Source organism: Pecten maximus, chromosome 18 (genome assembly GCF_902652985.1).
Source record: "Pecten maximus chromosome 18, xPecMax1.1, whole genome shotgun sequence".
NCBI classification, from domain to species: domain Eukaryota; kingdom Metazoa; phylum Mollusca; class Bivalvia; order Pectinida; family Pectinidae; genus Pecten; species Pecten maximus.
The window spans coordinates 25,320,720-25,347,707 of record NC_047032.1 but is presented as its reverse complement, the minus strand read 5'-3'; the positions used below and the strand labels follow the sequence as shown (position 1 = coordinate 25,347,707).

Below are 26,988 nucleotides of genomic sequence, written 5' to 3'. Positions count from 1 at the left end.
ATATCTATCCTTAAGTAAGCCTCCTTAGTGTAAAAGTTTAGTACCATATCTATCCTTAAATAAGCCCCCTTCCATAGTGTCTTGGTTTAGTACCATATCTATCCTTAAATAGACCCCCTTCCTTAGTGTAAAAGTTTAGTACCATATCTATCCTTAAATAAGCCCCCTTCCTTAGTGTCAAAGTTTAGTAACATATTTATCCTCAAATAAGTCCTGTTGACATTATTTTTGTCTCCTGTAGCGAAGTCGCGAAGCAAGACTATGATATTACTTTTCCGCTGGCGGAAGCGTCTTCATCAATATTTCACTTTAAAGCTTTGCTTTTCGATCTGTTGCTCAAAAAGTGTCCAACTTTATCCAATCTTGGTGTATACTTTCATGAAGATGATAAAATGGACATCTCCACACACCCTTAATTTACAGAATATCAACTAAACCAGGAATATAGTTACCTTTAGTAAGAGTTCATCATACCCTACAGTTTACACTTTAATTTTTTGCCGTAATTTCACATTAAAAACCTTTGATTTTGAGAAATTGATATAAAATCTTTATTGCTTCCTGAATCCTTATTGCTTCACCAGTTGATTTAAATATCAGTTTATTGCCAAATTGGAATGAAATCTATAATGAATCTGTATGTTCTCTTTTTCAGAAAGATCAATTTTTATTAGAAATTACATTGAGGTGATTAAACTCCTTGGAATGTTCTATATGTGGCTCTATAATTCTCAGAGGATCGCAGACAAATCAAACAACATTCTTTATGATAAGTTTGTCTCCTGTGAGGATTATAGAACCAGACCTTTCCAAAGAAGGCAGGTTGATATAACTATATTTAAGTTTGTCGAACCTGTAATAGTGATATCGCATCCCGAAGTTAAATTTCATGCTGTCAATGGGACCTGTTCTCACATTGTAACGTGACGACTATAGGCGACTTTTCCCGCCAAAAAATATAGTTTGTGGAAATAACCAAACTGCTCAATTTAATTTCAACATTTTAATCAATATATTGCAGCAATTTTTGTGACGTCATATACATTAATATAGTGATGCAAGATTAAAGTGTCATTCTGTGACAACATCACAAACATTGTTCTTTATATCACTACATCAGTGAGAATTATGAGTGAATTGTGGTCTGATAACATTTGTTCAGTAAGGTTATTATATAGTGACGATGAGAAGCAAATGGAAATATTGAGAATTGATTCTGTAAAATGTGGCATTTGTTTTGCAATTTATCAATATGTTAAAATATCTATAATAATCATGGAGGATTTTTTATGCATTTTGGGAAAAAATACTGAAGTTTTAGTGAATTTTGGAATTTGCTTAAAACATACTAGATTGACATGCTGGTGTAGTATGGTATTTCGACCCCTATGGTAAATTGAAAGGGTCAAAATTCCATTATGGTAAAATGAGGGGGCAGGGGGTCACTTTAAAGTGACTCCCCCCTCTTTCCTCCTCCTTACATGACTCGCATCAAAATCACTTTTCTGATTCAACAAAGTTTTAATAAAAAATATCTTAAATAATATTAAAAAAAAAAGTTATGGTGATGTTTGTGGTTTTTAGGGGGGAGGGGGTTATTTTACATATAATGGTGTTTTGACCCAGGGGTCATTTCACCATGATTCAAAATACCATGCTGCACCGGGACAGGCGAGGCATATAACTATAATTCTTGTGATATTTGTTTTTACAGGGGGGTACTCCTAGCTCAAACACTGGACCAGATGACGCACACACTGGATTGAAATATGCATATATTGAAGCTTCGTCTCCTAGACAACCAGGGGATAATGCCATCTTCAGCACTGAACAGCAGACTTTTCAACGTAAATATTTAAATTGTTTTTTTTTGAGAGCACACTTACAACTTATATAAAGCCAGTGAAATTAGACAATATTAGGCAGAAGTAGGCCGTCAATATACTAGCAACCATCTGTGGTTTGGAGGAGAACTCTCAAACTTTATATCCCCACCCCTTCGAAGAGTGTAGCAGGGGTATATGTAGTATTCATTGTCTATATGGGAGGGGGCTGTATGTAGTATTGTCTATATTGGAGGGGGGTGTATGTAGTATTGTCTATATGGGAGGGGGTTGTATGTAGTATTGTCTATATGGGAGGGGGCTGTATGTAGTATTCATTGTCTATATGGGAGGGGGCTGTATGTAGTATTGTCTATATTGGAGGGGGTTGTATGTAGTATTGTCTATATGGGAGGGGGCTGTATGTAGTATTCATTGTCTATATGGGAGGGGGCTGTATGTAGTATTGTCTATATGGGAGGGGGTGTATGTAGTATTGTTTATACGGGAGGGGGCTGTATGTAGTATTCATTGTCTATATGGGAGGGGGCTGTATGTAGTATTCATTGTCTATATGGGAGGGGTTGTATGTAGTATTGTCTATATGGGAGGGGGTTGTATGTAGTATTGTCTATATGAGAGTGGGCTGTATGTAGTATTGTCTATGAGAGTGGGCTGTATGTAGTATTCATTGTCTATGTGGGAGGGGGCTGTATGTAGTATTGTCTATATGGGAGGGGGTTGTATGTAGTATTGTCTATATGGGAGGGGGCTGTATGTAGTATTGTCTATGAGAGTGGGCTGTATGTAGTATTCATTGTCTATATGGGAGGGGGGTTGTATGTAGTATTGTCTATATGGGAGGGGGCTGTATGTAGTATTGTCTATATTGGAGGGGGGTGTATGTAGTATTGTCTATATGGGAGGGGGTTGTATGTAGTATTGTCTATATGGGAGGGGGCTGTATGTAGTATTGTCTATATTGGAGGGGGTGTATGTAGTATTGTCTATATGGGAGGGGGTTGTATGTAGTATTGTCTATATGGGAGGGGGCTGTATGTAGTATTCATTGTCTATATGGGAGGGGGCTGTATGTAGTATTGTCTATATTGGAGGGGGTTGTATGTAGTATTGTCTATATGGGAGGGGGCTGTATGTAGTATTGTCTATGAGAGTGGGCTGTATGTAGTATTCATTGTCTATGTGGGAGGGGGCTGTATGTAGTATTGTCTATATGGGAGGGGGTTGTATGTAGTATTGTCTATATGGGAGGGGGCTGTATGTAGTATTGTCTATGAGAGTGGGCTGTATGTAGTATTCATTGTCTATATGGGAGGGGGTTGTATGTAGTATTGTCTATATGGGAGGGGGCTGTATGTAGTATTGTCTATATTGGAGGGGGGTGTATGTAGTATTGTCTATATGGGAGGGGGTTGTATGTAGTATTGTCTATATGGGAGGGGGCTGTATGTAGTATTGTCTATATTGGAGGGGGTGTATGTAGTATTGTCTATATGGGAGGGGGTTGTATGTAGTATTGTCTATATGGGAGGGGGTTGTATGTAGTATTGTCTATATGGGAGGGGGCTGTATGTAGTATTGTCTATATGGGAGGGGGTTGTATGTAGTATTCATTGTCTATATGGGAGGGGGTGTATGTAGTATTGTCTATATGGGAGGGGGCTGTATGTAGTATTCATTGTCTATATGGGAGGGGGCTGTATGTATTATTCATTGTCTATATGGGAGGGGGTTGTATGTAGTATTGTCAATATGAGAGTGGGCTGTATGTTGTATTGTCTATGTGGGAGGGGGCTGTATGTAGTATTGTCTATATGGGAGGGGGTTGTATGTAGTATTGTCTATATGGGAGGGGGCTGTATGTAGTATTGTCTATATGGGAGGGGGTTGTATGTAGTATTGTCTATATTGGAGGGGGCTGTATGTAGTATTCATTGTCTATATGGGAGGGGGCTGTATGTAGTATTGTCTATATGGGAGGGGGCTGTATGTAGTATTGTCTATATGGGAGGGGGCTGTATGTAGTATTGTCTATATGGGAGGGGGCTGTATGTAGTATTCATTGTCTATATGGGAGGGGGCTGTATGTAGTATTGTCTATATGGGAGGGGCTGTATGTAGTATTGTCTATATGGGAGGGGGCTGTATGTAGTATTGTCTATATGGGAGGGGGTTGTATGTAGTATTGTCTATATGGGAGGGGGCTGTATGTAGTATTCATTGTCTATATGGGAGGGGGCTGTATGTAGTATTGTCTATATGGGAGGGGGTTGTATGTAGTATTGTCTATATGGGAGGGGGTTGTATGTAGTATTGTCTATATGAGAGTGGGCTGTATGTAGTATTGTCTATGAGAGTGGGCTGTATGTAGTATTCATTGTCTATGTGGGAGGGGGCTGTATGTAGTATTGTCTATATGGGAGGGGCTGTATGTAGTATTGTCTATATGGGAGGGGGCTGTATGTAGTATTGTCTATATGGGAGGGGGCTGTATGTAGTATTCATTGTCTATATGGGAGAGGGTTGTATGTAGTATTGTCTATATGGGAGGGGCTGTATGTAGTATTGTCTATATGGGAGGGGGCTGTATGTAGTATTGTCTATATGGGAGGGGGCTGTATGTAGTATTCATTGTCTATATGGGTGGGGGCTGTATGTAGTATTGTCTATATGGGAGGGGCTGTATGTAGTATTCATTGTCTATGGGACGGGGCTGTATGTAGTATTAAAAGGCAGTTGTTGACCACTTTTAGATTAGAAAGCTTGTGTAGAGAATATTTTATGAATCCCTGGACAATTTGATATGAGGTAGGGTGAACTAGATAAAGTGTATTAAGTATAATTTCAAAAATCCAATTAGTCCACCAAAAATGGCAAATTAAAGTGTACATGTCAAAAGCAAATCTATTAATGGTAATTTCTCAGACTTTCAATATTAAACACTAAAATCTTTCCCATGAAATTTCAAAGTTGGCAGGTGGTTGTGGAGTATGTGGTTATGTATGTGTATCCTTGGATAGTATTCTATAACGGCCATGTACACGTATCCTTGGATAGTATTCTATAACGGCCATGTACATGTATCTTTGGATGGTATTCTATAACGGCCATGTACATGTATCTTTGGATAGTATTCTATAACGGCCATGTACATGTATCCTTGGATAGTATTCTATAACGGCCATGTACATGTATCCTTGGATAGTATTCTATAACGGCCATGTACATGTATCTTTGGATGGTATTCTATAACGGCCATGTACGTGTATCTTTGGATAGTATTCTATAACGTCCATGTACATGTATCCTTGGATAGTATTCTATAACGGCCATGTACATGTATCTTTGGATGGTATTCTATAACGGCCATGTACATGTATCTTTGGATAGTATTCTATAACGGCCATGTACATGTATCTTTGGATAGTATTCTATAACGGCCATGTACATGTATCTTTGGATAGTATTCTATAACGGCCATGTACATGTATCTTTGGATAGTATTCTATAACGGCCATGTACACGTATCCTTGGATAGTATTCTATAAGGGCCATGTATATGTGTAGTAAGCCCACCCATATATATTGTTCAGTAGAAGTACTAAGAACCCTTCCTTTAAGTCATTTTTCCAGTAATGAGACTACCACTTGAGTTAACCCTCTTGGCCTATTGAATACCCCCCGGTAATGGTGGGTATGGTGCTATACGTCAAGATATACAAATTTTAAAGGTCAATTTATTGAGTTAACATGATTTCATGATGCAGAATCACTAAACATCTCTTGATATTTTTTCCAGCCATGGACCGTTGTCTGCGCTTCTACTACCATATGAAGGGAAGCAATATGGGGACTCTGATGGTGCTTGCTGGTAACAGAGGACAGGAAACCCAGGTCTGGTCCAAGTCTGGCGTACAGGGAGATGATTGGCAGTACGCTCAAGTTGACTTGTCAAGTGTCTCTGATCTTGTGGTAAGCTTTAATTGATAGTGAAGCTGATATTAGCTCAGCAGTAGTATTTTTCCAGCCAATTTACTTCGGTTGAACATTAGGCCCCATTCCCAACGTTTATAAGTCCCCTACATGTGAAACCAGAGCGACCAATAGGTTTCCTCCCCGTCCGTCAACATTTGCTTTAAATCGCTACTAGTCAAAAAGAGAATGGATTTGAACCAAATTTTGTCAGAAAGCTTCTCGGGGGAAGGGAAACAGATTTTGCATAAATGGGGTCTTCTGTAATGGGCCCCTTTACAATTAACACTTGTTTAAATTGTATTTTGTTAGAATCCAGCCAATACGTTTTGTATTCCTTAATTAATAAATATTTTCGACATTTTCAAATTAAATTGGTAGAAATGGTAAAGTTTTAACTGATCAGGGTCAAAGTCAATTTTCTATAAAACATGAAGCAAAGTTTGTTTGAATTAAATGAAAGCAACTGATCATGAAACTACTGGTTTAAATAAACATTTAACAGTAGGTAATTAGAGAACTGTAGTTGATTTTAACAACAGCTAGTCTAACAACTTCCTCAACTTTGAGGTCACATGGAGTTCTTAATGATTTGCTCACCAAAGTGGCTCATTTCCATGATAAGGATCAATTTCTGTGTGAAGCAAGTGACTTTTGATGTGGAGATTTAAAGATCAGTAAATACAGAGTTTGAGGCTTCTGGGAAAGGAGTGTTTTTAAAGACAATGTAATCTTGATTCATAATTATACAGGTCGCAATGGAGGGTGTACGTGGAAATGGATGGAGTTCAGATATTGCTGTGGATGATATAGAACTTAGCCCAGGACTTTGTAAGTATATTTATCACACGATAGGCCTGCTTTCAGTGAATTTGGCGTGTAATATATTGTTGCATATATGTCACTAGTGTAATATATAGCCTGTAGTGTTTTTATATGCCCGTCACAGTATGTTTAAAAAGATGAGTATAAATTTTTAAGAAGAATTTCACTTGTGGTAATTTGAATCTTTTCTTATATAGAAGTATAAGTACAATCTTTGAGATGTGTTTGAAAATGCGATTTTGTTGATAGTCCATTTAGGTGATCGAGGGTCTGATCTTCGTTTTTGAACATGTAGCAAATTCAGAAGTAACTTGATCAAATTGTCTAGACTTTTAAGATACTACTTTGTGAAACTGTATGAAGCGGTAAGGTAGCCGTGAATTTTAACTGGTGGTGATGCAGGGAATCTGATATCGGAGACTAGACTCGCTTGGTTTGAAGTTAATCATGATTCCCTTCGGGTTTAGTAAAAGCATTTCAAGGATAAAATCACCATATTGTATACACTGAATAAGGTCTTTAGGTAAAATTTCAGAAAGTTAGGTTCAGGACAGTTTGATAAAGTAAACAATAACAAAAGTTTTGATGACTAGATTTATTTGATTTCTTCACATTTTGTTAAATTTACTGGCTGTAGATGAAAAAACATGTGAACATGTAAATGTTGTTTCCGCTGAATAAATAGTAAACATGGTCACTAAATTTATTTTTTTATTCATTTCAGGTTGATGCTCTTGTTCTTGACGATTTTGGGAATGGACTGGAAATGGAAATGTTAATTATATACTCTATAAAATATCAGTGCTGTTTTGAAATTTTAATAAATCCTTAAAATGTTATTGAAACAGGTTTGTTATTCGCTGTTTTATTATTGTTCTGAATTTTAAGTAAAGTAAAGATAAGTCAATTTTATTCTGTTAACATGTGGTCTTTGTTTTTTGTTTCATCATAATGACTGGGTTTATATGCTGTTGGCTGAGCAGAGATATACACACACAACCACTTTACTGTTAATTCAGAAAAACATGAAACATTCGATTTCTATCGGTCATGAACTTCAAGTAAAGGACACCATCACTGTTTGAATCTTAAATTAGTCCAGAGATAAAAGAAACTATTGAAGGATATTCTAGAAAAATATCTACCCAACAGGACTACTCCAGGTCAAACAAGGACTACTTAAAGTGGCTTAAAGTACACAAAATAGTGCTATTTTTTCTTCAGCGACCACCACGTGTAGAATTTATGGTTTTCTGGAGTTCTTCCGTAGGGTATATATTTTATTGGAATAGCCCTTACTAGAAACAAGGAAAAACAAAGTATCTATTGGCTGTAAACTTAACCATTTGCTTTGAATTTTGAATGGAAGTTTTCTTGGACTTGTGACATTGTGATAAAACTTGTCCGCCATTTTCAAAAAAAAAAATTAAGCAACTAGGTACTGCGATTTTGCTTTAAATTTTGATTTTAAGTGTCGGACTTGAGAACTTTAATGGGATTTGAAATACTACTCATAAAATCTCCAATGGAACATCAAACCTATGTTTGAGTAAAGCTTGTAAGAGTTGTATTGTACCTCGTTAAGCACTAGTACTGATACAGATGAGATTTAGTTAGGAAGCTAGTTGAGCTATGACACCAGAAAAAAAAACAGTGCGACTTGATGAAATCGAAAAGTATACAAATGGATCGGCTCAATCAATCTAAATGATGGAATCGGCTCCATCCATCTGAATGTCAACTCATCAGCTCCACCATCTGAATGTCAACTCATCAGCTCCACCATCTGAATGTCAACTCATCAGCTCCATCCATCTGAATGTCAACTCATCAGCTCCATCCATCTGAATGTCAACTCATCAGCTCCACCATCTGAATGTCAACTCATCAGCTCCACCATCTGAATGTCAACTCATCAGCTCCATCCATCTGAATGTCAACTCATCAGCTCCATCCATCTGAATGTCAACTCATCAGCTCCACCATCTGAATGTCAACTCATCAGCTCCACCATCTGAATGTCAACTCATCAGCTCCACCATCTGAATGTCAACTCATCAGCTCCATCCATCTGAATGTCAACTCATCAGCTCCACCATCTGAATGTCAACTCATCAGCTCCATCCATCTGAATGTCAGAACTCATCGACTCCATCTAAATTATGGAATCGGCTCCATCCATCTGAATGCCAATTTCAGTCTATAAATAGATAGACTCCATCAATCTAAATTCCAGGACTAATCAGCTCCATCCATCTAAATACTGGAAGTCTCCAACTCCATTAATGTTGATGCTGGGAATCTATGAAACTATAACACTCGTCAGTCTCTTCCTTCCTGCCTATTTTAAGGAATACACAAACACAGGTTTTGAAGTAAAGGAAAAATGGAATTTCATTTAGGTAATAAAGCTGATCACCTTATCAACTGGGCCGAGATCCTAATATCGCTAGACTTGTAATTGGCAACTGGAACGGATACGTTTGAATTTAGGAAAATATCATTACAACTACCCATGAACATATATATTCATCATCCCTTGATTGTTTAAAGAGAATGCAGTGATATGCTGTCAGAATAATCACGTCGCACCACTTTTGTGAAGTCTTCCACCTCATTGTGACAGAATCTCGGATTTATTTTTAGCTCGTCTCTTCGGAGTAGAGGGAGAGCTTACGTTGTCACCCCGGCATCAGCGTTGGTTTTTCAAATGTAAGTTTTTGGTGCAAGTGTTGAAAGGCATAATAATTTATAGTAATATGGTCCCTTTGGGGTTAAACTAACCCCTGCCGGAGTCTAACTACAAGATTATTTTGGAAAAAAAAAAATTTTTGCAAGTGTTGAAAGGTATTAATACATCACTTTATAATTGTACTAGGGTGCTGATATTTGGCAATAGAATCCCTCTGGAATAAGAATATCCCTTCCTGGAGTGAAACTAAAAAAAAATTGGATTTTTTCTTTTTAAATTCTTTTTTTTTTTAAGTTTTGGACTTAGAACATTTTTGATGTTTTTGTATTGAAAGGCATAGTAATACATGGTATTAGGGTCCCTGTCGGGGTTTAACTATCCCTTGCCGGAGTTCAACTGAAAGATTTTTTTGGGAAAAAAACAAACTTTAAATTTGTTTGTGCAAGTGTTGAAAGCTATTAACGCATCACTTTATAATTGTACATTTGTACTAGGGTGCTGATATTTGGTAAAAGAGTCCCTCTAGAGTTGCACTATCACATCTTGGAGTGAAACTTTAAAAAATCGGTATGAAAATGCTAACATTAAACAATTTATAGTTCCACACATTTCAAGAGAGACAACTCTCATAAGGATAATATTTTATCAACAAATAAAAGAAATGGGTCCAAAAGCAATTATTTAATATATTTATTCAATTTCCAGCAGCATAGCTTGTCTCCCGAATGTTTGTCAATAAATAATTGATATACATATAAATTGGTATGATTTTGAAAATTGCATGAATACACAATCTGATCCAGTAAACAATATAGATAGAATTATTAATGAAATTTGCGAAACCATACCAACTAAAATATTTTAATTGTTTATTGACAAACATTTGGGAGATGAGCTATGCTGTTCTCCAACAGCTCTTGTTGTATAAACTGGTCTTTCACATTTAATTTACTTTTTACATTAGAGAGGAAGAGTAATGACCATAGGTACATGACTATAGATGTGTACCAGACACAGGTTGTTGAACCTCTTCATCTAGATCCTAATGTCCTTCATTGTCACATTGAATTTTATATCTCGGTAAAAATCCTTGTCCGCCCAATGTCTAGTCTTTTTTTCAAATGTATGTGGCAGGTTGGTACATTCACCACCTTTTTTTGGTAGGGAGTCATACTCTGTTACTTATAAAGAAATGAATATTTTAGCAGGTGGTATTATTGGCTTTTAATAAGGTAATTATTATTGCTGAGTAACTAGCATAAATCGATAGGACTATAACACTATTAGCATGTATAAAATTAAGTACACTTTTTAATGGAGAATGGAACTGTCATTTTGAACACGAAAAATAGGATGGTGTGTCAGAAGAATCTTTTTACATCTTAAAAATGATTTGTTGAGTTAGTTAAGAGTATATACCTTTATGACAAAACAAATATTGGTAGGCGACCTTCACCTTTGACCTGGTAAACTTGACATTTAATTACGTTTAGCACCTTTACAACATTGTTCCAGAATATCAAAACAAAATATCTACCAGTTTTAGACAAACAATATTTCACTTTTGTGAAAAAAAATAACCTTTGTCCTTTGAGGGTTTAGCCTGTTCAACTGAACAATTTGGCTTCAAAACGTCAAAATTCACCATTTATCAATGGGATATGAAACTCTAAAGTGATACCTCAACAGAAACGTATTTCCAATCGAATGTCGAATCTCCATTTGAGTGCAGAGTTAGATATTCCCGCTGTGAACACGGATACATAGGCTAAATGTAGTAGGAAGCCATTTTGATTTTTTAAATTAATTTTTAGCTCGTCTCTTCGAAGAAGAGTGAGAGCTTATGTTGTCACTCCGGCGTCGGCGTTGGTTTTTCAAATGTTTGGTGCAAGTGTTGAAAGGCATAGTAATTTATGGTAATATGGTCCCTGTGGGGATTAAACTATCCTCTGCCAGAGTTAAACTAAAAGATTTTTTTTGGGAAAAAAAACTAATTTTTGAAAATTTTTGGACTTAGAATCTTTTTGCGTTAAGTTTTTGGTGCAAGTGTTGAAAGGTATTAATACATCACTTTATAATTGTACTTGGGTGCTGATAATTGGCAATAGAGTCACTCTGGAGTTAAACTATCCCCTGCCGGACTAACATTATTTTGGCGAAAAACCAGAATTTTAAAATTTTTGGACTTAAGATATTTCTGCATTAAGTTTTTGGTGCAAGTGTTAAGAGGTTTTAATACATCACTTTATAATCATACTAGGGTGCTGATATTTGGCAATAGTCCCTATGATGTAAGACAATCCCTTCCTGGAGTAAAACTTTTAAAATATTGGATTTTTTCTTTTTAAATCTGTTTTTTTTTTTTTTTTTTTTAAATCTTTGGACTTTGTTAAGTTTATGTTGTGAGTGTTGAAAGGCATAGTAATACATGGTATTATAGGTTCCCTGTGGGGGTTGAACTTTCCCTTGCCGAAGTTAAACTGAAAGATTTTTTTGAGGAAAAAACAGATTTTTGAAATTTTTGTGCAAATGTTGAAAGCTATCAACACATCACTTTATGATTGTACTAGGGTGCTGATAATTGGTAAAAGAGTCCCTATGGAGTTACACTGAAAAAAGAACAATTTGAAAATGCTCACATTAGACAATTTATACCAGTCCACATTTTTCAAGGGAGACAACTCTCATAAGGATAATATTTTATCAAAATATTGAAGAAATATGTCCTAAAGCAATTACATTTGTATTTAATATATTCATTCAATCTACAACAGCATAGCTTGTCTCCCGAATGTTTGTCAATAAATAATTTATACATATATAAATTGGTATGGTTTTGAAAATTGCATGAATACACAATCTGATCCAGTTAAACAATATAGATACATGTGTATTATAAATGAAATTTGCGAAACCATTCCAATTAATATATTTTAATTATTTATTGACAAACATTTGCGAGACGAGCTATGCTGTTCTCCAACAGCTCTTGTTTAAACGTTTGAATCTGGTATCTTGGTGAAATCTTACTTGTAGTTACTTTACCAACTTAAATGAAATTGTTCCTGTAACAACTGAACATTTACAAAGAATTGACAGTTTTTTTTTCATCCTCATTTTGAGATACAAAATGTAATAAAAGTTTTTTAAAACAAATACATGTTTTCTCAAATTCTAGATATTGTGAAAATTTACAAGGAAAGGCATAGCAATATTTTCCAAATGTTGGCGCAGTTTTTTTTTCTTCACATTCAACAATCAAATGACAATGCAGGGTTCTTTATTTTCTAACCGTGTCATATCCCCTTAAGAGAAAAGAAATTTAACTATGTGACAGTCTTGTGACTTGCTTGATTTTCACAGTATACCACGCATTGATATATATACATTATACATTATCGGGAATAAATCAAGTGATTTAAATACATGTATTTAAATGCAAAGGTTTCTGTTTTCAGTTTTACAGACATTACATGAAATACCCCTTTTCTTAAGTAGGCCAAATCGACTATTATACATGGATAACGTATCTGTGACAAACATTACAACTGATATCAAGAATAAACATTGATAGTTTACTGATCTTACATAAGGGAAAGAAAGGAGAAGTTACAGATGAATTCTCATACAGAGCCACTCTCTCACTCGCTCAGACTCGTCAAACAACCACATAGATAAGATAGAGATGGTAGAAAGAAAATATGTTGATTCATGTTTCTTAGAAATTGTCATTCAGTTCATTTCAAGAATCGCCCCATCGTGGTAAGATAAATCAACAATCATAATTTTAGTTTTACATCGATGACGTGATACTATTCTTAACGTCCTGCCACTATAAATTAAGTATATAGTATGGCAAACCAAGTTGTCATTTATTCGCGGAGTAATGTTGATCCTGTATTTTACCAAATTATATTTTATATCTTGTATGTTTATCAGATACCTTATATATAATATCATAAAAGATATAAAATATTTTATATCTTTTATAAGATATCTTAAACTTTTTTTATGAGATATCTTTATAAAGTATATACTATATCTCATAAAAGATATAAGATATCTTATATAATATATAAGATATCTTATAAAGAAAAGTTTATAAGGTATCTTATAAAAAACGAGACCCGTGAGACCGGCAAAACCTAAAAGTTAGAGAATGACTGCCCCCTCTGTAAGGTAACTTTCGTTTCGATGGAAGGCACGCGGAACATACACGATCAACCCTCTGTCGCGACCACGATCGGCTAGGTACGGAGCAGATGTCGTGTTCGAGGAAACATGAATATGTGGCAATTATAAATATGTTTCAGCCATTGTATGTAGTTTCAGCTCCATCTCGGCTCCTTCATCGAGTGTAGGAGAGTTCATTATCTCAAATTCAAATCTCGTTCTTTATAAGATATCTTATATAATTTTCTTTTTAAGATATCTTATAAAATATAAAAGATATCTTATCTAATTTTCTTTATAAGATATCTTATATCTTTTATGAGATATCTTATATATTATATAAGATATCTTATATCTTTTATGAGATATCTTATATATTAAATAAGATATCTTATAAAGAAAATTATATAAGATATCTCATTTATTATGATATCTTATAAAGTATATGAGATATCGTATATAATTTGGTAAAATAAATGACAACTTGGCTTGCCATAATATAGTAAAAGATTAATGTTTTGTGTTGAATAGAACTATGCACCGTTATGGGTTCAGATAGCCTCTGTATTTTGTAAAAACGTTATGACTGAATGTCTCGCCAAGCTAAATGTTCACATTTTCAGTCTACCGTCATCACATAGCTGTTCTCACTATTTCTTTGAATACTGGAAAGACATTTCTCAAACTTTACAAGTAGGCTTCTGCTTGGTCCCTAGTTGTACAAAATTGTTGTGAAATTGACCATCACTATTTCTCAGAAAGTTCTTCCTACATGTAGATCTTTCTTGGGACTTCATATATTGTTTCCCCTTGTTATCAAATTCATACCAGGAAGAGGGAAACATAGAGAAAAGATGAGTCTTTCATAAAACCAATATATCATTCAATGGTGGGTGTCAAGATCCTCGGGGATCTCTTTGTTCTAAAGCTTGACTGTCGATTAAAAGATAGACACTACTGGAGTGGGTCGGAGAAATGTATCTTTTGCATATATCATAGGACAAGTTTACAGCAGTGTTCAGGATAAGTTGCAGCATTGTTCAGGACAAGTTACAGCAGTGATCAGGACAAGTTACAGCAATGATCAGGACAAGTTACAGCAATGTTCAGGACAAGTTAAGACAGTGATCAGGACAAATTACAGCAGTGTTCAGGACAAGTTACAGCAGTGTTCAGGATAAGTTACAGCAGTGTTCAGGACAAGTTACAGCAGTGTTCGGGACAAGTTTCAGCAATGTTCGGGACAAGTTTCAGCAATGTTCGGGACAAGTTTCAGCAGTGTTCAGGACAAGTTATTGTTATGTTCAGGACAAGTTACAGCAGTGTTAAGGAAAAGTTAAGACAGTGTTCAGGACAAGGAACAGCAGTGGTCAGGACAAGGTACAGCAGTGTTCAGGATAAGTTACAGCAGTGTTCAGGACAAGGTACAGCGTTCAGGATAAGTTACGGCAGTGATCAGGGCAAATTACGGCAGTGTTCAGGACAAGGTACAGCAGTGTTCAGGACAAGGTACAGCAGTGTTCAGAACAAGGTACGGCAGTGTTCAGGACAAGTGACAGCAGTGTTCAGGACAAGTTACAGCAGTGTTCAGGACAAGGTACAGCAGTGTTCAGAACAACGTACAGCAGTGTTCAGGACAAGTTACGGCAGTGTTCAGGACAAGGTACAGCAGTGTTCAGGACAAGGTACAGCAGTGTTCAGAACAAGGTACGGCAGTGTTCAGGACAAGTGACAGCAGTGTTCAGGACAAGTTACAGCAGTGTTCAGGACAAGGTACAGCAGTGTTCAGAACAACGTACAGCAGTGTTCAGGACAAGTTACGGCAGTGTTCAGGACAAGGTACAGCAGTGTTCAGGACAACATACAGCAGTGTTCAGGACAAGTTACAGCAGTGTTCAGGACAAGGTACAGCAGTGTTCAGAACAAGGTACGGCAGTGTTCAGGACAAGTGACAGCAGTGTTCAGGACAAGTTACAGCAGTGTTCAGGACAAGGTACAGCAGTATTCAGAACAAGGTACAGCAGTGTTCAGGACAAGTTACGGCAGTGTTCAGGACAAGGTACAGCAGTGTTCAGGACAAGGTACGGCAGTGTTCAGGACAAGGTACAGCAGTGTTCAGGACAAGTAACAGCAGTGTTCAGGACAAGTAACGGCAGTGTTCAGGACAAGTTACAGGAGTGTTCAAGACATGTTACGGCAGTGTTCAGGACAATTTACGGCAGTGTTCAGGACAAGTTACGGCAGTGTTCAGGACAAGTTAAGACAGTGTTCAAGACAAGTTATTGTAGTGTTCAGGACAAATTACGGCAGTGTTCAGGACAAGGTACGGCAGTGTTCAGGACAAGGTACGGCAGTGTTCAGAACAAGGTACAGCAGTGTTCAGGACAAGTTAAGACAGTGTTCAAGACATGTTACGGCAGTGTTCAGGATAAGTTACGGAAGTGTTCAGGACAAGGTACGGCAGTGTTCAGAACAAGGCACAGCAGTGTTCAGGACAAATTACGGCAGTGTTCAGGACAAGGTACGGCAGTGTTCAGGACAAGGTACGGCAGTGTTCAGAACAAGGTACAGCAGTGTTCAGGACAAGTTAAGACAGTGTTCAAGACATGTTACGGCAGTGTTCAGGATAAGTTACGGAAGTGTTCAGGACAAGGTACGGCAGTGTTCAGAACAAGGTACAGCAGTGTTCAGGACAAGTTACGGCAGTGTTCAGGACAAGTTACGGCAGTGTTCAGGACAAGTTACAACAGTGTTCAGGACAAGGTACGGCAGTGTTCAGGACAAGTTACGGCAGTGTTCAGGACAAGTTACGGCAGTGTTCAGGACAAGGTACAGCAGTGTTCAGGACAAGTTACGGCAGTGTTCAGGACAAGGTACAGCAGTGTTCAGGACAAGTGACAGCAGGGTTCAGGACAAGTTACGGCAGTGTTCAGGACAAGTTACAACAGTGTTCAGGACAAGGTACGGCAGTGTTCAGGACAAGTTACGGCAGTGTTCAGGACAAGTTACGGCAGTGTTCAGGACAAGTGACAGCAGTGTTCAGGACAAGTTGCAGCAGTGTTCAGGACAAGGTACAGCAGTGTTCAGGACAAGTTACGACAGTGTTCAGGACAAGTTATTGTAATGTTCAGGACAAATTACGGCAGTGTTCAGGACAAGTTACGGCAGTGTTCAGGACAAGTTACGGCAGTGTTCAGGACAAGTTACAGCAGTGTTCACGACAAGTTACGGCAGTGTTCAGGGCAGACCAAACGGGGTCAAATTGACTGAAATTTCAATATCTAGATATAGTAAAATCAAATACCTACTCTTCATAATGGAAGGGTCAAAAGATGCTTAATTAATAAATTGTAAATTCACGACTCTCGGGTCTTTTCTCCTGGGAAGGGGATAACTATCATAGTTTATATAAGGAAATAAAATTTTCAAACCCTAGTTAATTGCCATTAAATATTTTGTTCATGTTTTAAAAACAAACAAAACATAGTTGTATTTATATATCAGGACCTTGGAGGCTCTTTGTTTCAAACTTTATTGGATTTAGTTTTTTGAACATGTAACATTAACACTTAAAACCTACCATAAGTTATATCGTTTAACCAAAGTTTAATAGGAAATGTGTTATGTGAAAAACATGAAGATTATTATACAACGGGAAAGGACAGCGTACGGTATTAAATTACTTCCTATTGTTTCCTATATAAGACAACACCTATTTCTGACAAGTATTTTTCAGAGAACATCCGATTTCTGTGTATTAGGCATACTATTCAAAGACACTAATATATATCACAACCTTCTAAAACATAGGAAAGGTTATTGTAATCTCTAGAAGAAACAAGAGGCCCATGGGACCTTATCGGTCATCTGACTATAAAGCCTCCTGTGTACTATTGTAGTATACATACTCTGCCCTGCAGGTAGGGCGTAAGAATTGTACCTGCTGCCCTCATTGCATGATCGTAAGAGGCGACTAAATTTGGGATCTTATCTTTTCTCTTCTTTCTACGCAACTTTCTTCTTCCTAATGTCTCCCTTGACAATGCCTCACTTTTGGCCTTTAGTTGAGCGTTCGCCCCTGTGAGGAAGGCTTTGGGTTCTGTCCCCTAGCCAAGACATACATTTACCACATTCATTAAAAATGGTAGTTGCTACTCCTGCTTAGCGCTCAGCATATTAGGAGTGGGACGACTGGTTGGCCCGTTGTCAGTATAATGTGACCGGGTGGGGTGTGCTGCTTGGTGTCTTCGGCAGTATGCTTCAGTGAGGTAGCACTCTAAATCGGCAAAAGTTCCGGCCTATCACAAGGAGACTTAACACGAACATACTGCAGCCTCCCAAAACACACATACGCACTCACCACACGCATGCATGTCACACGCACGGGAGGCCGTCCTTGAATGACCTAAGCTGTTAATAGGACGTTAAACAAAATAAACCAAACCCAACAAAGTATACATACTCAAGAGCAAGTATAGTGGCACTGTTGGCCATGGCAGTTTGGTTTGGTTTATTTTGTTTAACGTCCTATTAACAGCTAAGGTCATTTTTAAAATATGACACCTTCCATGTGCCGTTTACACACAAGTGCTATTATCGAGAAACAATATAAACAATAATATGATAAAATCATTACTTTTAATAGACACGTAAAATCTTAAAATACACACTTTTTCACATGAAATTTCCTTCACTTAGCAGCAGTACATACACGATACAATACACATGCACACTCTGTTTTAAGTCAAACATTCCATATATGAAACACTCACATCAGCACACACAGTCACACATGCCAATTTTATCTTTAAATTACTAGACTACATTAAAAAAAACATCCTCTCACCGTCTCCATCTCATTTGCGCAAGTATGCAAAACGTTTCATTGCTATATAAAGAATACACAAATTAACTTGTCGGTTTATATTAACTCCCATCAAACACTGTTATTAAACCATAAAAAACGCTACATTTGTATCAGATCTAGAAAATTTATATTAAATATGTGATATATCAATATTGTCATTTTAAACCTACATTTACAACTTTGTCAGCAACATGTTTAACAGAAAGTTATATTTTTTTAGCATGTGCCACAGTACCATTTCACTCCTGCAGCAGCATTGGATTGTATACATCTGTGGACCGGTGGTGGAAGGCATGCCTGGTGAAAAGATTTTAAACAATGGATGTTTTCACATCTTGCCCAATATAGAAGTTGATCTTGTTCACTGACGTCCATAACATGCTCCATACACACTTGACATATCGACACAGAGTCACTGGTATAGTTTGTTGGAACATTACTTTCCTTGTCCTGATTTTCCTTACAGAACTGGCAATGCCATTCAGATTGTTCGAGAATGCTGAGGTCAACATCAGCATGCTGAAGGGTTGGTAGACAATCTCTCTGGTACCATTTGGCACATTCAGAGTTGTCGCACCCAACCCACAGTATGCCATGTTCCTCATCATCCTCGAACCCTCTCAACTGGCAAATACCACAAGTAAATTCCTCAGCAGCGAGGTAGTGGTTGCTTTGAGGAGGTATAGGCTTGGACAAAGTCTAAAATTGTAAAATGAATAATTTGTGAGAATTACAATTACATTAGTTATTAACGGGCATACAAACTAACTTAAAACAATACAGAAAATAACCTTTAATATTGATTTGTATTGTTATATGGATTATACCTTCGGTCTTCTTTTCCGAGGAGGTTTGATAGTTGGCAGGGGCTCATCATTTTCCTCATTTCCATTGCTATTAGTCTGTAAAATAAATTTTGGTAATAATCAAAGTTGATCTTAAAATTAAAAATCAGGAGAAAAAAGATCCATTGAATGAATTTTGGTATAAATACTAGTTTGATTTTAGAACAAGATATCTTTATTTTTAACATTAAGAAAAAAGCATTCATGGTAAACAAATATTAATCACATATAACTGGCCCATTCTGCCATGTCATGCTCATGGCATATGAAACTATTATATATATATTATTCCATATGACATGATAGCCACTCATGCCAGATCCTCTATATATACATTAGCCTTACCGATGGAGAGTTTGTGTTGTCTTTCCTTGGTTTTTTTCCGGGTTTTTTTTGTTGCTCTTTCTCTTCTAGTTGCTTGTAGATTTCATCACCTTTGTATAAATATGAAGTTAACATTTTTTTCCAATATGGCACAATAAAAAATTAATATAATACTGTCAAACCTTCTTAAGCAATTAAAGGAACAAATATATACAGTTAATGGTTGAATAAAATTATTTTGATGTTCATAGGTTTTATTAAACACATATTTTATCATGAATTATTTAAGGAATTTAACCTGTTATCACTCTTGACTTTGTTACTATCCTTGTTTTCTTTTTTTTGGCAGGTTCAGCAATTGGAACCAAGATGCTGGCGAGGTCAGAGGGAATTAGTCCTCCAGTGACGAGGGGATGACCATGGACAAATTGACCACAGGCCTCACATAATGGGTCAACCGGATCTGTATTTCCACAGTTGTCTCCTCCTGGACCGGGTACCTATTTATAGGTACAATATATACATATAAACATGTATATGTATCATTCTGTATGATATTGTTTGTGAACATGTGCAGAGGAGAAAATGAAATCATGGAAAATAATGTAAAAGTGTGTTTTCATATTATTTTTAAATGTCATTGATTGATTAAATTCAAAATTTATATTTTTAATAAACTTTTTAATATTGGATAGTTAATGAATGATACATATCCAGGCCATGTTTTGTTTGACAAAACGTTTTCATTACTGAATCGATAACAATGAATGAAATGAAGTACCTGAAATACAGGATTGTATGGTGCAAGTTTTGTTTTGTCTATTGCGTCCGGGTTGAATGGAACCATTCCACATTTTCTGAAACTGTTTTTTATATTGTGCACACTGCACACTTTATCAATAGCAGCCTTTAAAAGTTGAGCAAGTCTGGAATATAAATTCTGCTTTTAAATTTATTTTATTCAGATATGATTTTTCAGGTACATAATATTATATTAATGATATTGTCAAAGAACTGCTTTAAAATAAATGTGATTTGATGTAATTTATATTTAACCATTTTAAAAAGTCATTGTTGAAAAGTTGAATTCAATATGATCAATTTCTAATCTTTTCTTTTTGTATTGATCTGGTTTTGTTCAAGCTATTTTTACCTATTTTTTCCAATCACCAGGGATGAGTTTGCATATCCTAGACTGACAGAAAATTCACAGACAGCCTTCTTGATGGGACGAAAGAGGCCAACATCAAGAGGTTGCAAAATATGCGTGGTGTGAGGGGGCAAACACAATAGCTCTATGTGGTTTTCCCTTGCCAGTTTTATTGTCTCAACTGACAGATGGGACTCATGGTTGTCCATGGTGAGAATTAGAGGACGAGCTTTAGGGGCATACACAATGAAGACATTCTCAAACCATCTTTGAAATAGATCTGCATCGATGTATCCATTTGGAGAAGTGGCAAAGAGCCAGTTTCCAGGTATGCCTAAAGCATCAGAAAAAAAGTTTTCTTTTATTTCCACATTTTTCTCATACTTTGAGGTATTTGAATTCTTATCAAATCTTTTTAACTTTGAATGCAAGTGGAAATTAATTAAATAGGAAATTCCTGTTTTGTTATTATAAAAATATTTATGGACATATATGATTGCTGTAAAACATGACATGTTAGAATAATTATATGTTATTTTGCTGTAAAACATGACATGTTAGAATAATTATATATTATTTTTTCTTTGCAGTACATACCATCCCTATATGCGCCACTCGGAAAACTCTTTTCATATATCAAGAAAGTGGGCAACACCTGTCCACTGGCGGATACACACACTGCAGCAGTTGAATGTGTTGTCAATGATGTTTGTCTTGTAAATGTGTTACCATTTCCAGTACAAACTTTGTCGTGGGCAATTATCCCTTTACCAAAGCCAGTTTCGTCAAAGTTGAAAATCTGCTCTGGTTTATTCAGGAGTCCTGAATGGAAAGATTACACACCGTATTTGAAATAGAAATGGTGACTGATGGACTGATTGACTATCACCTATGCAGAAATTTTAAGGTTTTTAACTTCATGACTTAGTTCCTTTTACAAAGACCTGTATTAATTTACTTTAAAAACATTTGACTCACAACATAAGATATATACCTACAGCATGTGAAAATTGCCTTACAATTTATTATTTACTGAACTTAGAATGAGACCATTAAAATGTACAAACATAACTAACCATGTTTTTTCATAGTGTTATGGAGGAGATCAAAATATTGCTTCATGACAGTTTTATTTGCCATCCGAACCCTCCCACCATCAATTGTTTGGGGTTTCTTCATTTTTAAGTCAGGGTGACGTTTCAGAAAGCTTCTGAACCATTTATTGCTTGGTCCATTTTCCCCAATGGTTGATGCCCTTCCACTTTTTTTTTTACAATGCCCCGTACAAATGTCTTTATCATTTTGGTAGTCAACGGCATGGAGTGTTCCTGTGATGATCAGTTTATAAATTGATATAATCCTCAAACAAAATAAAATGTGTTCATTAATTAGGTAATGTTTGATATTTCCCCGCAATATTTGTAGCTCTCCAGACTAGCAGGAACGTTATATGTTGTCATAAGGGCTTTAAGAGTTAATGATTTCATGGTATATTTATGTAACCGGGTAAATACTAGCCGCAATATACCACTGGTCTAGAAAGATCTTCTCTTCAGCTTGATCGGTTGAGTGTAATACTAGTAAGCCGGAGGTCCCGGGTTCAATAACTAGCAGAGGCAGTGATTTGAATTTAATTATAATCATGCTCTCTGTTCTATTTACTTAAATTAATATTCTGTATGGATGTTGCAGCAAAAATACATTCTGAATGGAACAAATTTGATTTGTGAATGTTTTCATAAGACAGCCATACCTGGGAGTATTTAATGTATGTCACAAGTGCCATTTCCTCGTTGTTCGTCAACATGCGAATGGGATGTCTTGTTAACAGTTCTCTTGCATGCCGTCATAATGTTGTATGTGCAACTCCATGTAAACCAGCCGCCTTTCGGAAACCTGATCCTTTTTTATTTTCTTTTAGGGCATTTTCCAAGGCTTCAGTATTGTAATTTTTGTATTTCACTGCAATCCATGATAATCATAATTTAACTGATATTATAATATGAATAAATTGGCTTGCTTAATGAGGCATTGTGAGGTTGATATTTGTGCTTTTAATCTGGAATTTAAGTTGTTGTATAATACATTTAGTCATTTGCTTGAAAGAAGACTTCTATAGGCTAAGTTTGTTGTCCAATCCTTTAGCAGATTTTTTTTGTGTGAATAAAATGTTGAAATGAAAATAATTTTGTTGTTATTTGATGACATTTGTTCAGTATTTATATTTCAAGTTATTAAAAATTACACTACAATTGAGGCTCAATCTGTATATATTTTGAATTAATATTTTCGTTTGTTTAAATTAACATGTCATTAAACACATTTTAAACTGTTTAGGCGTAAATTTCGCTTCACGAGTTTAGTTGTGGTGTAAGAAAAACAACTCCTAATAACTATAGAAAATCTGTTGACATCGCCTTTGTCATGCGCAATGGCATTGTTGATGTTGAATGGCGGCCTGCATGAACATTTTTGGCCTACGCCAGTCAAAACAATCCTATTTTTGCCAATCTCTTCATGTTTTCAAACATTTTTGCTTGAGGTTTGTATTTTGTGTGTATAATGTTCCGAAAAAACGTATAATGTGTTCCGGATACCAAACATTATTTAAGATATTGAATCGTCGCACGGGGTGTGTGTGCACTATAAGAACATTTTCTGCATACTTATCCATTCTGCAGGTCTGGATCAGCAATGACAGCTCAAAAGTGAAACCGAAATGCAGTTAAAATGACGTCACGCAATCACATAAAGAACACATTAACGTAAAAATTCCCGTATTTATTGCACGTTCGTTTTAGAACATTTTTTCAAAAAGTGTTCCATTTTGGGTACTGTTCCAAGTTGGGTATCGTCACGTTATGTCTCTGGCTCACCATGACATCTTTTCTGTTTAGCATGCCTGTTACAAAAGAGCTCAACTATAGGCCAACAGTGAAATATTGCCAAGGGAGACATTAGCAAAAAGAAAGCTGTTAGAAAGAGAAAAAATAAGATCCCAAATTTAGTCGCCTCTTACGATCATGCAATGTGGGCAGCAGGCAGTAAGGCCCTTGACCCTCGTGTGTATCGCACACTGTAATTGCTGATATGTATATACATAGTGCATGTAGTCACAATTGCCTACATCTGATGTAATCTACTAAAATAGGTCACTTGTGTATAACACCATAGCATTGACACACCGTGCCTTATCTATCTATATACAAACCCTGAAAACTTTGGCTCATTCACGAACCAACATGGGCTCGGACATGTTTCTGTGCATATTTCTTATCGTGTGTGCAGTTTCTGTCGCTACCGAGGAACATAAGCGCGCGGCATCATGTGACCCTAATTATTTACACGAACTTGAGACAAAGGTGCAAACCATGTTGACGTCAGTCTCTACTTTGACAGCACAACTATCAACACAACAAAATGCTATAGCCCAGTTGACGAGTAAGACAACGACACTAGGTAATTATTGTTATCATGAGTTCTAGTTTGCATTCAGTCCGACAACGCGATCACGTTTTTGTTGACGTCACAACTTTTAACACATTCACAATGTAAGAATTATCTTGCCGAACTAAATACGCACGTGAAAATATTATTTTTGCCTATCACTTTAAGTTATAGAATAAAAAATTGTTGCAATTTGACTTGTAGATGACGAATGAACTTATTCATTCTTTTTCCGAGAATTTTGAGGAATAATCAAAGTTACAAATTACTGGTGTGAAAGACGGTGTAACATTACCGATTGCATTGCTATCAGGGTTCGATACTAACGCTAGTCCGAGACTAGTAGAAAGTCAAAAGGACTAGTAAATGTTGTCGAACTGTTAGTACATGTGGACTAGTTGAAATTTCTATTTCGTTTTTGTATTCTAAGCTCGTAACAGAAACATATGCCCGTCATTATATGAATTTGTCTCAGATCTGTACGACTTTGCCGTCACACCCCACATAACGAACGCGCTCATTGGATTTATCATATATCGATCGACCAATCAGCGAGGGTTTCTCAAATGAGTTTCGTAGTCACATGAGCGTTTGTTTTAATCGATGCTATAGTTTACGATACATGTATATAATTGACCCAGACACATTTGTTGACTTTGGTACCCGCCGGTCAAGTGCCGTAAGTTCATTACAAAATTTGAAAAATTTGGACAATTTGGCGCCGCCGTCAAAGAAAAAGAAATCGGAAGGGGAAATGTTGGCCTCTCAAAGGCAGTATGATCAGACGAAGCGTGTTAGAACGTTCCAATCTGCTTGGCAGAAGAGCTATAATTGGCTACATTACAGACCAGACATCGGGATGGTGTGCCAATTGTGTAAAACAAGTACGGAAAACACTGGTAGTTTTATCAGTGGGTGTAAAAACATGAGACTCGAAACTGTGAAGGCCCATGATGCGTAAGAGGGGCATATGAAAATTTAAAAAAAAATTGTTGAATCAGAATGTAACTGATGTCTTCTTTATATTTTGATCAAGCAAAATAAACTTATCCATTGGATATTGGAAATTGGTCACTCAGAATATTCTAAAACTCATTTCAGAGCATTTAGATTTTAATATTTTTCTCGGGGGACGCCCCCCGTCCGTGGTCCGTCCGTAAATAATTCTTGTTATCGCTATTTCTCAGAAAGTACTGAAGGGATCTTTCTGAAATTTCATATGTAGGTTCCCCTTGGTCCCTCGTATTGCATTTTGGGACCAATCTGAAAACAACATGGCCGACAGACGGCCATTATCGCTAAATCTTAAATTTCATATATAGGTTCCCCCTTGTTTGAAAAGTACTGGAGGGATATTTCTAAATTAACAGATAAGTAAGAGGATGGGGAAAATAGAGAGAAGATCGATCTGACAGGGAACCTATAAAGATCATTCAATGGTGGGCGCCAAGATCCCTCTTGGATCTCTTGTTTGTTGTTTTTGTTAATCTTCAATTTTATCCATTATTTGCTTGCTCCTTATTTCCGCCGTTGATATAATGACCATGTTATGTATGTGTTTAACAGGATCTGGAGGCATGTACACTAGATGGGGTAAAAGCGAATGTCCAGCAAACTCCTCCCAACTAGTTTACGAAGGTATGTTAATTTTGTCTTTCGCGGGAATACACTTTTTCTTTTATGATGTTACATCGTCAACAGTGACAAAGACTTCTACCAAATTTGAAGAAAATGGCATCCATGATATAAAAATTACTCGTGTTTGTCTCCTTGTGATCACGCGAAACTGATACTGATTTTATAGTGCTATTTTATGAGAAGCATACTGACTAACTGCAGACTACTGGCGATACAAGATACAGGATTCTGTTTGAATCGTAACAAAAGCATGTTATTTTTTTACGATATTGATTATATTTAATGTATTTTGTTTTTTATAGTGAAAGATATAACGATATCTATGACAAAACAGCAGTTTGAGGTATCCGTGTTTTCTGAACAGTTTTTCTACTATGTGCGGAAAATACGGTCCCTCACTTTTTCTACAAAACCTGAAAGGCCTAGTATCGGATACATTACATACAGCAAATACAATTTTGAACAGTTACATGCATTCTATATTTTTGATTTTTTATGAAAGTTCATATGAAAAGCAAACCCAGTGATATTTCACAAGCATATAGATTACTATTATGATGCAATAGAATAGAATCAATTGTTAAAAAGTATCATGAGGAAAATCTGGTCTAACAAACGCTCGCAACAGCAGCTATATACACTTGTAAGCATATATAACGGCAGGGTTACTTTGTGCAATAGGTCTGATCCACATGCGCTTTCTGTGTTCTCCTGAAACTTGCATTTGACACATGTTTTGCCGAAATTAACCAATTAAATGACAATATCAAGACCAATGGATAGCCATGATATTAACAATTGGTCAAGTAACTTCTGTTCAATAGCACCAGAATAGTGATTTATAGGCTTGTAAAATATTACTGGATTTGCTACTTGCATGAACCTTAGCTAAACATGTTTTACTTGTGAAAATACTGTTGGGAATAGACACAAGTTTAAGTAGTAATATTCTGATTTTGCAGTATGCCTAGGAAATCCATTCCAAAAGGAAAAGGTAGTTATGCTCAGCATAACTATTAAGACATGAAAAGGCCATGCAATACGTTAAACAGGGCACGTCCATAAGGGTAACAGCATCAAACTTTTAGATTGCTAAATCAACCCTTGCAGATCTCGTCTGCACAGAAAAGGTTTAGGATTGCCCGGAGGCACATGCTATCAAGGAGTGGTATTCTCAGCAAAAATACGAAAGTTCGGGGATTAAAGAACGT

At 36.4% G+C, this 26,988-nt stretch overlaps 3 protein-coding genes and 1 long non-coding RNA gene across 5 annotated transcripts in view; all 4 read left to right on the top strand.

Moving 5' to 3' along the window:
- Window positions 1–7,562, top strand: part of LOC117316483 (MAM and LDL-receptor class A domain-containing protein 1-like) — a 70,493-nt gene extending 62,931 nt beyond the window's left edge. Inside the window, exons 39-42 of one of the 2 annotated variants that reach the window (XM_033871091.1) lie at window positions 1,715–1,847; window positions 5,644–5,816; window positions 6,569–6,647; window positions 7,366–7,562. In XM_033871091.1, the coding sequence (XP_033726982.1) occupies window positions 1,715–1,847; window positions 5,644–5,816; window positions 6,569–6,647; window positions 7,366–7,370 (390 nt within the window). In that variant the 3' untranslated portion in view covers window positions 7,371–7,562. The remainder of the gene's footprint in view (window positions 1–1,714; window positions 1,848–5,643; window positions 5,817–6,568; window positions 6,648–7,365) is intronic. The other variant, XM_033871090.1, reaches the window with a different exon arrangement.
- Window positions 7,563–14,740: 7,178 nt separating this feature from the next.
- On the top strand, window positions 14,741–16,772 carry LOC117316327. Its single transcript, XM_033870867.1, has 3 exons — window positions 14,741–14,930; window positions 14,981–16,049; window positions 16,160–16,772. Exons 1-3 carry the CDS (start codon window positions 14,741–14,743, stop codon window positions 16,770–16,772), a joined length of 1,872 nt encoding a protein of 623 aa, XP_033726758.1.
- Window positions 16,773–19,779: 3,007 nt separating this feature from the next.
- Window positions 19,780–22,821, top strand: LOC117317125. Its single transcript, XR_004530101.1, has 3 exons — window positions 19,780–20,052; window positions 20,716–21,020; window positions 21,283–22,821. It is a non-coding gene; the product is annotated as an uncharacterized LOC117317125 (long non-coding RNA).
- Window positions 22,822–23,899: 1,078 nt separating this feature from the next.
- LOC117317124 overlaps window positions 23,900–26,988 on the top strand; it is a 12,737-nt gene continuing 9,648 nt past the window's right edge. Inside the window, exons 1-2 of the mRNA XM_033871922.1 lie at window positions 23,900–24,151; window positions 25,706–25,777. Coding sequence (XP_033727813.1) covers window positions 23,935–24,151; window positions 25,706–25,777 — 289 coding nt within the window. The 5' untranslated portion in view covers window positions 23,900–23,934. The remainder of the gene's footprint in view (window positions 24,152–25,705; window positions 25,778–26,988) is intronic.